The following is a 12,524-nucleotide window of genomic DNA, read 5'->3' on the forward strand; positions in this document are numbered from 1 at the left end:
CCAGGAGAGAGCCCAGGCACATTCTGGGGCCACTAAGCAGGGTTAATGGGCCTGGAAAAGACTGGCCACCTGACCAACTGTCAGCCTCACGTCAGCCACCATAGAGTTACCTCATGCCTGAAGCCCAGCCGGGCAGGACAGAAGTCAAAATCCAAGCCATGTGGAAACACCAGTGTGTGCTGAGATGGCAGTGAGGTGTCAAGAGATATCCCCTCAATCTTCTTACAAGAACGGAGCAACAGTGTGGGGAGCAGCGGAGAACACAGGTGCTGTAGACCTGACAGACTGAAGTCCCTGGTGCTAGGACACACCACCCAGCACAGACCAGCTAAGTCCCACTCTTGTTGCTATAAGCAATGTTTACTCTCAAGTGTAGGTAGATGGGGCTTTGGTAAGTTATGGGTTCTGTAGCTTCTGTAAGTGGGGAAGGAGGGAGGGAGGGAGGAAGGGAAGGAGGGAGGGAGGGAGGAAGGGAAGGAGGGAGGGAGGGAGGGAGGGAGGACTGACTGCTCTGAGGAGCTCATGTGTGTGCACTGGGTTCCAGGTTCATAGAAGCAAGGATCCCCAGGCTGGGATAAACCTGAGGACCCTGTGAGAAGCCCCCTCTTTGCAGCTTCATTTCCACCCTTGCTGCACTCGATGTCACTGGATACCCTTGAAAGACAAGAGGCACTGGTCCCCCGCCCTGCCCAATCCACAGAAGATATTCTCTAAAGCGACAAACTTCCTGCCTCCATCCTCCTGACCCCCACATGCAATGGGTCTTCATGGCTCAAGGATGAGGTGCACACTGCTGGCTGGGGAACGGAAGAGCACCTGTACTGGGGTAGCAACAGAGGACGTGCATGTGCGTGTAGTGAGTGGGTGCGTGCATCTACACGTACCTGGGAGCCAGATGGCGTCCCTGGAAGCGGGGGGGGGGGGGTGGGTGACAACCTGGCCTAGGGGTTGTCTGTCAGTGACTCAACACTGCCCCAGTCTGAATCCATAAATCCCACCACTGGAGCGGCTGTTCCTACAATAGTGACTCTAATGATCACCGTGAGCAGGGCTCCGTGGAAAGCTACACGGCAATTCCCTTTCCCCACAACTGTCAAACCCCCAATTATAAAATGAGGCCAGACGCTCAGAGAGGCACAGTAACTGCCTGGAGGTGCACACAGGCAACGCATAGCATCCGCAGTAGTGCTGGCTGTGTGCTATCCCGAGGCTGGGTTCCCCTATGCCACAGAGGAGCCATTCGGCGGTGACAGGGAACAGCGCTGTGGCTGCCTGCTGCTTCCTGCCTGGCTTACTCATGAAACCACCTCAGGGTGTTATTGCAGCTGGGAACCCAAGCAGCCACTATACCCCACATGGCTCCTGACATTAGCAGACAGCTGTCCTTGCAGCTGATGACTTCCCATGGCAGGGCCACCCCCTGGCACTGCCTGTCCCCTGGTGTTCTCACACTGTTTATAGACATTTCCCCGTAAACATCTGCCAGGAGAGGAGAATGACCCAGATCTGGAAAGAGTCATGGCGTCTGGGCTTCCGTTTTTAGTCTTCTCTCTGGGAGCACTTCCACCAGTAGGGTTATCCAGGCGGGCTTTCCCCACAGGGCTGCTTAGCTCACCCTTAAAACGCGGGGCCTTGCTAAGAATGCTACAGGAATCCAAGGGTCCTCTGCATAGCCTCTAAGTCCTTACATGCTTACTGTCCCCATGTCCCAAAAGCATTGTCTCTCCAGACACTCTACTGGCACTGGGGCAAGACTCCTTGACACTAAAGCACGGGGGGGTGGGGCAGGGGGCACCCATGCAAAAGGAAGGGCCTCAGGAGGGGTTGGCTCTATTCTCAAATCTCCTCTGGACCAGCAAGACTGAGACATTCCTCTCAAAAGCCTCTTTGGGAGTCCAGCCAGCACCTCTCACTGATGAACCTGAGGCCAGAAAACCAAGTCAAGTCTGGTGTGATTTCTGTTGGCGCTGCTACAAACTGCATACGTGTGTCTACCAAACACATACATGGAGGCTCTTACCCCAATGGGATGGCATCTGTAGGTGCAAGGCTAGGATGAGGTCTCAAGGATGGGTCTCTCTTGAGAGCCCCCGTGAGAGCACACTATCTCCTCTCAGACATACAGAGCCAGATGTGGAGATGCACCAACAGGGTGGCCCACGGTATGCTCTTACCAGAAGCGGCTTGCGGCCCTCTGAGCTGCTAGATGCTATGTGTGCCCAGCTGGCAGCTAGCATAGCATCCTGGGCAGACAGAGCAAGAAGGCAGCCTTAAGAATAGGGACAGGAAGTGGAGTGACGTGGGAGACAGCCCAAGGTGTTGCTACCAGCAACAGCAGCAGGTATGACTCGAGCGACAGAACTTAGCAGGGGCCAGAGAGAGCAATGGGAGAACAGAGGGATGATATGCAGATAGGTAAGTCTTCCACTCACCTCATGAGAGTTGGTGCCATGAGCCACTCTGGTTTTGCAAACTATGTGAGAGAGAGAGAAACAGAGAGGGGTTAGTGGGCCTGGTAAGTATATGACCGACAAGAAGGACTGGGACCCTCTGGACAGGAACCACCCCATCTAAGTATCAAGCAGGCCCAGCCTTGCTTAGATCCTGATATCGGGTGAGACCAGGGGCTTTCAGGGTTGTGAGGAACTCTCAAAACGGCACAAAGGGCTGTCGGGGGCTAAGAAGACAGCTGCTGGTGTTGAGTACTGTCTGACCCCAGAGCGGCACAGACAGACGCCTCCAGGCCAGGCCCTACAAGGACCCTCTCAAGTTATGGGTAGAGGTGGGTCCCAGGGCTGTACATGCTTCTTGGCATCAACTTGGCCTTCAACTGCTTCAAGCAAGCTCAAATCTATGGGGACCCGTAAGGACTACCTCCCCCCACAGTAGTGATGTCACCCTGGAGCCCACAGTGTACATACTGAAGGGGAAGGCCAGGCCGTTCTGCTCCAGCAGCCTCATGGTGTCATCCCCACACAGGCTCGTGAGCTCCATGAAGGGTGGCGAGCAGATCCTGTCATCTAGGGCAGAGGAAGTTGGGTCAGCACACTGGCCAGAGCCACCCTCTACACCTACCCCCACAGCCCTGTGTGCATGTGTGTGTACAACAAGCCCAGCACCGTTGTTCACATTTTCCATGACCGTTTCCGTCAATATGAAATTCCTGCTGTTTTGGTTGTAAGCCTAGCCTTTAACGGCTGAACCATCTCTCCAGCCCCCTGTCAGCATAAAATTCTCAGATGCTAACTGGAAAATGTGAGGTGCACTGAAAACCCCCACAGTTTTACGGCTATAATTACCAAATTCTTAGTCTTTGAGTCTATGTTTACACACAGAGAGCTATCTAATAGGATGCCGCTCTGTACACTGAAAATTAACCCAATACACTGCTGTCACGTCCTTAACTCAGTACCCTGCACCCCTACCCTGATCCCAGTCTGTATCTTGGTTTTATGACAATCATAGACAATGTCATGTGGTTAGATCTGAGCACAGGCTACACCACGCTATGGCACCCCACATGTCCCCAGTAGTCTGCAAAGTCACCCTCTAATCCCTCCCAGAGGCATGGGGTTCCCGGCTCAGCCTCCTCATCTCTGAGCCCTCCCTCTCCACGACAAGCTCCAGGCCTGCTACACCCACTGGTTTCAGAAGGGATGACTGTTTCCTCTGGTGCTCCACAGTGGATTCTTTCTTTTTAAAAATATTGCATAGCTGAGTGTGGTGTGGCCTGCTTTTAGACCCAGCACTTGGAAGGCAGAGGCAGGCAGATCTCTCTGAGTGTGAAGCCAGCCTGGTCTACAAAGTAAGTTCTAGGACAACCAGGGCTACCCTGAGAAACTGTGTCTTGAAAAACTAAAATATAAAATAAAATAAAACAAAACAGTAATAATGGGGCCTGCCTATGTCACAGTGCATGTGTGCAGGTCCAAAGACAACTAGACAGAGCTGGCTCTCTCCTGCCACTATGTGGGCGCTGGGGATTGAACTCAGGTCTTCAGGCTTGTCGGCAGGCACCTTTTCCTGCTGAGCCATCTCACTCCCCCTACCCCCAACCCTCGGCTCCGCCCTCCACCATGAGTTCTAACACTGTTGGGTACAGGGCAGCACCACGGAGGCAGACTTGCTCTACACATATTTCCTGATACGTCTGCTGCTCCACAAGGTCAGGACAAAGCAGATTATTGGTGGGAAAGCGAATGTACTTGAATCCCTAATGATTACTGATGGTTGCTTCTTGTCATAGTCCCCATCACTGAATGACTGTGAGCTCTTAGGAGGTGAGACCACCCTGTACTGGGCACAGACACCTGAGTATTAGTGGGGGTAGGGGCAGCCTGCTGATCCCCAGACTTAGAAACCAGGCCCAGAGTAAGCCGGCAAGTGCTACTGTCTCACGAACACATTAAATCAAGATCTAGCCTCACCTTCCTCAGGAAAACTACAAACACAACAGAACACATTAATAGTGCTTGATCTCCCTCGTCAGCTCATCCTCCTTAGGTCAAACTCCAAGTAGACATAATAGTTTGGGTTTGCAGTTCCTTGGGGACCCTAAGAAGGGGCTGGAAGCCAGCGTCTACTGCAATCGTTCAAGTGCCTTTGCCCACAACCTGCGGCACCCGGTGTCTGGTTTTAAAGATCCAACAGATGCTCAGGATCAAGCACTGCCCACAATCCCAAGAGAGTAGGACAGTCCAGGAGAGAGCAAGCTGACCTAGTGGTTCAGCAGGAGAGGTGGCAGAGAAATCAGGGTGGGGAGTTGGGAGGGGCAGGTCCTACTGCACAGCAGGAAGCCCTAATTCAAATGAAGACTGGGTCTGCATTCCACTCAGGGCCAGGCCTGGCAGGAGACCAGCAGGCCTTCCTTGCAGTTGTCAATGGAGGATTCAGATTCTACAAGGTGCCGCAGTGTGTAGACCCTGCAGCCAGGGGGTGTGATGCTCACACCTGAACACCTAGAGAGCACTAGCCTTAAGGTAGGGGATTCTTGGCCTGGCAGTGGTCCAGTCCCCCAGGGCTTGGCCCACCCTCCTCTTTCAGTTAGACCCAAGCTGCTGGGATCCTACAGGCCATGTACTGTAAAAGTGACCAGACTTCCTCACCAGACCTTTCAAGTAGGGAGACCAGCATGACCTGAGTTTGGCTTCTAAGATCTGAGCATCTTTCCTTCTGCGGTCCATTCAGGCTTTTATACAGCACCTTGGATTAAAGCAACGTCCCAATACATTCTTGTTCTGTGCCAGACATAGTTCCACACAGTTACTCACCCTCACACTGCCACCCCATGCCCACCCCCCAGGGAAGCACCCCAGTCACCCAATTTACAAACAGGGAAACAGCCAGAGAGAGGAAGCTCTTTGCATGGAGATCTACAGTGGGCAAGCAGTACAGGTACTGCGGGATTGCCCCAGGCAGCCTGACTCAGGACTCTGTGCTTCTGACCACAACTGCCCTGGTAGCAGGATCCTTGAGGAGGGTGGCTGACTCAGACACTCACAGCTGGACAAAATACAGGGACTTAAGTGTCAGTGGAGTGCTCAGCTACAAATGGGACACTGATGTCACCCCTCCCCCAAGACCACTGAGGAAGAACAGGGAGGAAGATTGCCAAAGCCAGAGGTTGGGAGGACTGATCTAAACCGTGTCTTCTGGACACGACAGACCACTGCACTCATGGATTAGGTGCAGCTGTGGGTGCTTGAACAAGGCCTGCGTGAGATCAGGCCTGTCGGCAGGCAAGACTGGAGGAGTGTTGGGCTCACAAGAAGCAGCCCCTGAGGAGCTACCGCAGCAGAAGGCGACTCTTCCCATCCCAGAACTCCACCAATCCAGACCCACAGGCCACATCATTTATAGTTACCCACAGTCCAAATCACGTAAGTGTAAAATTCCAAAGGAGAACAATTTGTACGTTTTAGGTTGTGTGCCCTGCTGGGGCACTGGAGTTTCTAGCCATCTACTGTGGTGGGGTCTGAACTATCCCTGTGCCCTGCACCCAAGCCGCACACAGTCAGAAGCCGGCTGGGTTATTGGATCAGCTGTCATGTCCCAAAACACTTTTCTTACTTAAGACAGGTCCAAAGTGGAAGATCAGGGATACTTTGGGGGTGAGCTGGTATACACCTGCCTGTCTTCAGGAGCCTAAGGCAGGAAGATTGGGAGTTCAAGACTGCCTGGGCTACGTGGTGAAACCCTAACTGAAAAAAAAAAAGGGTGGTGGTAGTGGTGGTTGTGGTGGTAGGTGCTTGAAATGGCTCGGTGGGTAAGGAGTCTTGCCAGTAAGCCTGATCTCCACAAGCCATCTTCTGACTTCCACATATGTGTTGTGGCAAATGTGCATGCCCCCTTACACACACACATATACCCACATGCTCACACAATATCTGGAAAGGGGCAATGGCTATCAGATTGCAGTCTGTTGTCACAGTGGTTCTAATAATTATGACTTACCCATTGCTATACATAATTTATAAATTAATCTTTTGTGGTAATAAGGATTGAACCTGGGGACTCACAAATGCTTATACTCTGCCACTGGGCCATATATCCCCAGTCCCATACGTTAGCATTCAGGGTAAGTTATGTGTGACTAGGGAAAACCAAAGTAAACACAGCATCCAGTACTGTCTGAGGTTTCAACCATCTCCGGGGTATCGGAATGTTTCTTCCATGAATCAGGGGTGGGGTGTCTGGACGAGACAACGGGAGGTGAAAACCACACCATCTCAGGTGCTAGAGCGAAGGTCTGGGAAAGGGCGAGGACTGCCCTCGAGGAGGGCAGATTCAGTCCCCAGTCTGTACATAGTAGCTCACAACCATTTGTAACTCCAGTTCCAGGGGAATCCAATGCCTCTTCTGACCTCCATAGGCACCAGGCAGGCATGCAGTACAAAGACACACACACAGGCAAAATGCTCACCACGTACATAAAGAAATACAGCTTTAAAAAAGGATTTGATACAACCCAGTAGTCTTCACAGTAAAAAAAAAGTCAACGAGCGAGATGCAGAAGGGGTTTCCCCCCCAAAACCCCCACTGAGCCCGGGATGTGAGCCGAAAAGGAAGGGAGCCCATCCCTCCTCAGAGGTGTCTGGAATCCAGACAAACTACACAGACAAGACACTTCCAGAGGGCAGGCAACATCCAGCATTGGATAGACCAGACCCCCTTGCCTTCCAACTCTCAAGTATATAAGAGCCTAAGGAGTAAGAAGGGCCGAGGGAGGGAGGGAGGGAGGGAGGGAGGGAGGGAAGGAGGGAGGGAGGAAGGGAGGGAGGGAGGGAGGGAGGAAGGGAGGGAGGGAGAGAGAGAGAGAGAGAGAGAGAGAGAGAGAGAGAGAGAGATGCCCGCCTGCTGATGCTCTAGTTCACTTATACTAATTTGGAGATGGCTACCCACACTCTGAACTGCAGACCCCTGGCTGCCTGTCCTATGCCTAACCTTGGGAGGAAACCTCGGTACCCTGCTCTGTTGCCAGAGTCATTCCCGTACACCTGTGACAATCACAGTGGACTAGAAACCACTACTGTTCCCATTTTGGGTCCATCCACCACCAGCAAAAAGATAGCCTCTATTAATGTGAGAGCCTGGGATACAGCAACAGGTAAAACAGCAGTGCCAGATACAGAGGGTGGCTACACTGGGGGCCTGGAAGGGTGCTGAGGTGTCCCTGGAGGTGGGGCATGCATGTGGCCAGCTGGGATCAGTCTAGCAGCAGGTGAACGCAGAGCCCCCTTGCTGAGAGGGATGGAGGATGGGATGAGGCCCTGCAGCATCAGGGCAGGAGTTCTGGCTGGCTGGGACCTCTGTTCCCAGAGCTGCCTGTGGAAGGGAGAGAGAGCATCAGCAGAGGCTCCTGTAGCTCAGCCATGGGAAGTGCAGGGTGGCCTCACCAGCGGGGACAGGATAAAGGAATTTTGGGTAAGCCTGGGCTGGAGCCGGAGAGGCTATTTCTGGCTCTTGGAGGAAGGGTACTGTTGTTGATTTATCCGTCATCTTATTTTTGGAAGGGAGTTGGTTAAGAGGCTTTTTTTGGTTAGGTGGTGGGTTGTCCTCCTCTGAGGGCTGAGACATCAGCCCCTGAGAAACTCCGAGCCTCCCAGCTCCACCCCCTTCCACTTGACAACTGACAGCATGAGGCAGGGACCTCACACAGGAATGACCGCTGGCATCCAGGGCACACACAGTGTCCTCTGCACTTCGTAGGTGACCACAGAGAGGGGAGGGGGCACGGAGAAGGAGCTGAACGGCTCGCCAGGAGTCTGGCACGCAGCCAGGGCCCAGCCGAGGAGACACATGGAGGAGCAGACACATTCTGAGTCATGGCCACTCACTGGTCCATGTCTCGATCTCATTGGCTTTCCTCCATTTGTTTCTGTTCTCGTCTTCACCGTTTATTTTTTTAATAAACGAATTTCCCCTTTTTCTTCTCTGCTTTTACGGAACACCGCTACCCACTCCATTCCCTGTGTGTGACCTCGTATCCCTGGCTGCTTGACTGCTGAAATTTCCACCACGGCCAGCTTCGAGGACATCTCTCCTACACGCAGCTCTTACTTGTGGTGAATTGCTTCCACAGGCTGAGTTCCCAGCGGGGAGGTTTGAGAAGGGGGTCCACAGGAACCATTTCTGTGGTTCTTCCACACTGTGTCCCCAAAGGACAGAATCACTACAGCACCAACAGTGAAGGACCATGCTCTCCTAACCCTGTCTGGCCCCTCTTCAGGCAGTACTGTTGTGAAAGGAGAGGATGAGGAGTGTGGTGAGGAATCCAATCCCTCTCTGTGATCGTTCACCAGGCCTGACTCAGGGTGAGGCTGAGACAGAGACCTCAGGCATGACAGGTGGCCATAAGCAAAGCCCTGGACTTGTACTGGGACTGGTCAGGTAGCCTTTTGGAGCTTGGGGTCCTGCTCAGTAGTCTGGAGTGACACTATGCCAGGTCTGTTCACATTCAGGAGCTGGAGGAAGAGGGAATGTTCTCTGTGACATGGAAGGTACGAAGCTAACCACTCCAGGGTCGCAGGCAGAGCCGGGTGGTCAGGCTAGGAGAGCGCGAACCAGCAGTTCCTGTTCCCAGCCAGTCACTAGAACTCCCAGGCTACTCCCAGGAAAGAGGGGCTGCCAAGGTGCAGCAGCCCAGACTGGAACTCCATGTTCAGACTGCAACCAGGGGGGCTCCACAGGAAGCCACATGTGACCAGGCCTAGTGACCATGCAGGTTCCAGTCTATACAAATTCTGCGGGCTCAGTCGGAGCTGGGTAACTCCCCAGACTCCTTGGAGCTTGGTTCTCACAGAGTTCAGCCCAATAGGCCATGACTGTGGCTGCATCCAAGTAGGCCGGCGAGCACACAAATGAGCAATGCACCAGACTGCACTCCCAGCTTCCCTGCTCTGAGGGAAAAGTCCACAGGAGCTTGGGTTCCCACAAGCTCCGCTGGATGACAGCCAGGGCCTGTAGAACTGGGTGCAGATTTGTCATCCGTTCTCCCAGGGTTCCTGAAGTATGGTAGGAAACGGTTTCACTCAAAACGGGGGATGAGGGAGAAGTCCACGGTGTTGCTGGCACAGGAAAGTGAGACACAGGTTCTCTTGAATCCTCTGAAAACAAGCATTCTCATAGAACCAGGTATTAGGTCCTCCTCTCTGTGTGTGCTGGACCCCAGGGACCCTTCCTGGCCTGGGGAACTCTTGCTTGTCACTCCTTTCTGTTCACATGGGAAGAGAACCCTACTGTTGTGCTTGCCCTTACGTATCTATTTTACCACAATGATGCAGCCCCCTGACCAACTTGGCTAGGCTCTAACAGGTCAGAGGAGGGAACCCAGGAGGACCCAGGCCATCCAGGCCACCCAGGTCTGCAAACCGGTTCCACCCCTCATCACCCGCTCATTTGAAACTTTACTTCTCTGCACCTCAGTTTCCCTGCAATGAGGTCAAGACAAAAACAGTACCTGCTCCTCTCCCCAGCATGGAGAGAATGCATTTAAATTAAGAAAGAATTTAAATTACGAAAGGGATACAGATTCACCTCTTGCCATCTTTGCTTTAAACCCTGTGTGGTAAGAGGAAAAACTGTTCAAGGTGTGGAACCTATTCTACTGCCTGGCTTGGAGGGCCTCTTGCCTCAGCGGGAGCAGGAGAGGTGCCCCGGTTCAAGTCCTGATAAGAACATACCAAGAACTGGTTGTAGTGTCATTATCATGTGTTGTATGTTTAAGTGTGCGAGTGTGTGTGTGCGTAGACCCACATGTATACACATGGTCGGGGGAGTCCTTGTACTTCCTAAATCACTTTCCACCTTTATTGTTTGAGGCAGGGTCTCTCTCTAAACCTGAAACTCACCAATTCAATTAGACTGACTTGCCTGCAGGCTCCTGGAATCCATCTGTCTCTACTTCCTGCACCCAGTACTGGAGTTAAGGCTGCACACCGTTGTGTCTGCTTTGATGTGGGTGCTGGAGGTCAGAATTTGGGTCCTTGTGCCTATGAAGCACACGGAGCCTCCTCTCCAGCCCTGGCTGTTCTGTCACTGTTAGCCCAGGCCGCCGCAGGTCAGGGGCAGGAGTGAGCTGGCAGTGTGCCATGTTGGAGATGCTCAGCAGAGTAGGTCAAATGCTGACTGTGCACCACAGTGCAGGGACAGGGCACAAGCTCAGCACTGACACCTTTGTACCTCAGGGTCAGGAGAGTGTGGAGAGGAAGCCATCTCTGGGAAGAAGATCCCCAAAAGTAAAATGTGGCCGTGGTGAAGAGCATTTCCTAAGGCCCCAGAGCCGGCCCTGTCACCGTCACCTGTGCTTCTAGCCAGGTCACCACACTTGTCTCTTATCTGGTCTCCCTTGCCTGTAAGATGGGGCAGGGAATTTGGAAACATTCAAGGCGAGCTAACCCCGTTCAATGTGATAGTACCCTCTAGAGGGCATCTGGAATGCCCCAGCCTCAGCTTACTCAATAGGTGCCATCTAGGCCTAGGACATCAGACAAGGTGACCGTAGTAGTCCTAGCACTGGGACCTCATCCCAGCTGCTCTAGGTGTCTCTGGAATTCACAATCAGGAAATGGCTCCCTGAGCCTGTCACCATAACACCTATAACACCTATGTCTTCTCTCCACACAGTGTTCTACCCCAAATCTGCGTCCCCTGACACCTAACGTGTTTCAGCACTGCCTTGCTACCCTAGATTTCCCATCACTGGAGACCTCAGCTCACTTCTCAAGCCCTCCCAACACTGAAGTAGCTCACACTGACCGGCTGTGCCCAGTTCCTGAAGCTCATGGGGAAGCTTCGATCCTCTCAGCTCAGGGCTGTCAAAGAGAGGGTCTCTTTAGTGAGGTATCCAGGTAGAACGAGGTCATCAGGGTTGGCTCTGATCCAAAAGAGCTGGTGTCCTTGGGAGAGGCGCTCAGAGCTGAGCTTGGTAGCACAAGCCTACAATCCCAGCTACTCAGGGGGTTAAGGCAGAGGGATTACACACTCAACAGACCCTGCCTGAAAATTAAAAAAAAAAAGAGCTGAGGTGCCAAGCGATAAGAGCACACCTGCTATCTTGAGAACTATTTACTATACACGCAGGCGCTGTAAGACCTCAGACTGGCTGGGGTCATCTGGAGCCAGGAGAGGATGAAGGGAGCATTCCACAGTGGCCACAGCTGGTGTTCTGCTCCCCAGGGATTCTGAGGCCTCCTGTCCCATCACCCTCCCTACAAACAGCTATATCCCAACTTGGCCCCCTGGCTGCAAGTAAGGTATTGTGGGAAGATGCTTCTGCAACGGAGGGGATGGGGTTAGAGCAAATAAATATCCAGGGGTGGGGTGATATGGCCCGAGGAAGCATACTAGAGTCAGACCCGTGAGAGGTTTTCCTGCAGAGCAGGCTGGGGACCCGTCTCTGTGTCTCTGTTTCCGGAAGCCAAGCAGCTATTCCTACACGGGACTTCAGAGCCCAGGAGTGAAGGAGCCAGACACAGGCTGGGGCAGGGCCAGACATTCCTGAACCCCGACCAGCTGCTGTAAATGCGGATTAGCTCAGTGGCAGCTGTCCCCACTGATTTACGGCCCCTGCAGACCCTAGCGGGGCTCCCCCGACTCTCGGGTTCAACTCCCAAACTGCAGCAGCCAATGCGTTTCCAAGACTCATAAAACATAAGGCTTGGAGTGCTCTCTCCACAGGATGCGTCTGAGATGTTAGCTTGGCCCCAGCACAGAGATGCTCGCACTGGACACACGGTTTGTGAACAGTTTCCTCCACTCCAAGGGGATTCTCAATAGTCAATAAGGAAAAAAAAGTATCAACTTTTTTTTTCTCGACCCAAGAGAAGGGTGAACCCTATGGAAGATTCACTTGAGCAGAAATACAAATGGCTGGTAAGCACAGTAAGGGAAGCTGGACCTGCCTAACCAGGCTGTTAAGGTGAGCTGGGCATCTTCTCCCCCAGACAGGGCTGCTGGGAATCATACAAACTGTGCAAGGGTAATACAGCAAGAGCTGCTAATGTGAGCACGCTTAGAATCTTCAA

At 53.0% G+C, this 12,524-nt stretch overlaps 1 protein-coding gene across 6 annotated transcripts in view; it reads right to left on the bottom strand.

The window, feature by feature from the left end:
• Itpk1 (inositol-tetrakisphosphate 1-kinase) overlaps nt 1-12,524 on the bottom strand; it is a 133,732-nt gene that overhangs the window by 18,464 nt on the left and 102,744 nt on the right. For all 6 annotated transcript variants that reach the window (XM_039112755.2, XM_017594304.3, XM_063262334.1 and 3 more), the window contains 2 exons: nt 2,922-3,020; nt 2,433-2,473 (listed from right to left, as the gene is read on the bottom strand). In XM_039112755.2, coding sequence (XP_038968683.1) covers nt 2,433-2,473; nt 2,922-3,020 — 140 coding nt within the window. The remainder of the gene's footprint in view (nt 1-2,432; nt 2,474-2,921; nt 3,021-12,524) is intronic.

This window comes from Rattus norvegicus, chromosome 6, assembly GCF_036323735.1.
Source record: "Rattus norvegicus strain BN/NHsdMcwi chromosome 6, GRCr8, whole genome shotgun sequence".
Taxonomy (NCBI): domain Eukaryota; kingdom Metazoa; phylum Chordata; class Mammalia; order Rodentia; family Muridae; genus Rattus; species Rattus norvegicus.